The sequence below is a fragment of the Phalaenopsis equestris genome, unplaced genomic scaffold, assembly GCF_001263595.1.
Source record: "Phalaenopsis equestris unplaced genomic scaffold, ASM126359v1 Scaffold190615, whole genome shotgun sequence".
NCBI classification, from domain to species: Eukaryota; Viridiplantae; Streptophyta; class Magnoliopsida; order Asparagales; family Orchidaceae; genus Phalaenopsis; species Phalaenopsis equestris.
Genome location: NW_018210564.1, coordinates 1 through 845, shown reverse-complemented (window position 1 = coordinate 845; position 845 = coordinate 1). Strand labels below are relative to the sequence as shown.

At 39.9% G+C, this 845-nt stretch overlaps 1 protein-coding gene across 1 annotated transcript; it reads right to left on the bottom strand.

The window, feature by feature from the left end:
- Window positions 1–4: 4 nt before the first annotated feature.
- Window positions 5–817, bottom strand: LOC110034574 (ras-related protein RIC1-like; the record flags this gene model as incomplete). The annotated part of the gene is made up of 5 exons (XM_020738823.1): window positions 5–112; window positions 243–398; window positions 505–576; window positions 648–695; window positions 770–817. Coding segments are annotated over 5 exons (432 nt in total), but the record flags the coding sequence as incomplete, so codon positions are not given.
- Window positions 818–845: the final 28 nt, after the last annotated feature.

Below are 845 nucleotides of genomic sequence, written 5' to 3'. Positions count from 1 at the left end.
ACGCTCACCGGCTTTTTATCTCCGATGTCATTTTCATGAATGCTTGTTCAACATTGGTAGCATCCTTGGCACTCGTCTCCAAAAAGGGGATGCCAACCTCGTCCGCTAAGGCCTACAAAAGAGAACCATAGAAATAGACGTGTGAAAAAGCCTAACTGGAGAAATGGGAGTTAAGCCATTAATAAGCTTTATTTTTATTGTTCCACATAGCTAAGAATGAGGTCGACGAGTACTTTAATTACCTTGCCAGCTTCATAGGCAACCACCCTTTCATCTGTCAAATCACATTTGTTGCCCACTAAGAGCTTGTTCACACTGTCGGTTGCATAGCGGTCGATCTCATTCAGCCATTGTTTCACATTATTAAAGCTTTCTTGGTCCGTCACATCGTAAACGACCTAAACAGAATGAATCTTCACTATTTCACAAGCTTTCATGATCCTTGCATAGATCATAAGATAGCAGCTAAAGAGTATAATGAGTAGAGATTGGCTTGAAAGTTACAATAATGCCATGAGCACCACGATAATAACTGCTAGTAATTGTACGGAAGCGCTCCTGCCCAGCAGTATCCCACTAGGTAGAAAAATATCAAAATATTAGTCCAAATATTTGGTTGACAAAGCTGGTAAAATTTTAGTACTTACTATCTGTAGCTTTATGGTTTTTCCATCCTGCTCTACAGTGCGAATTTTCTAGATGGAACAAAGTTTCGGGTTAGGAATTGCAAGCAAGCAAGGCAGGGAAGCTTGAGACTGACAAAACTTACAAAATCAACTCCAATTGTGCTGATGTAGCTCTCCAAGTAAGAATCATCCTATGCAGTGAACAAATTAATCAATCTG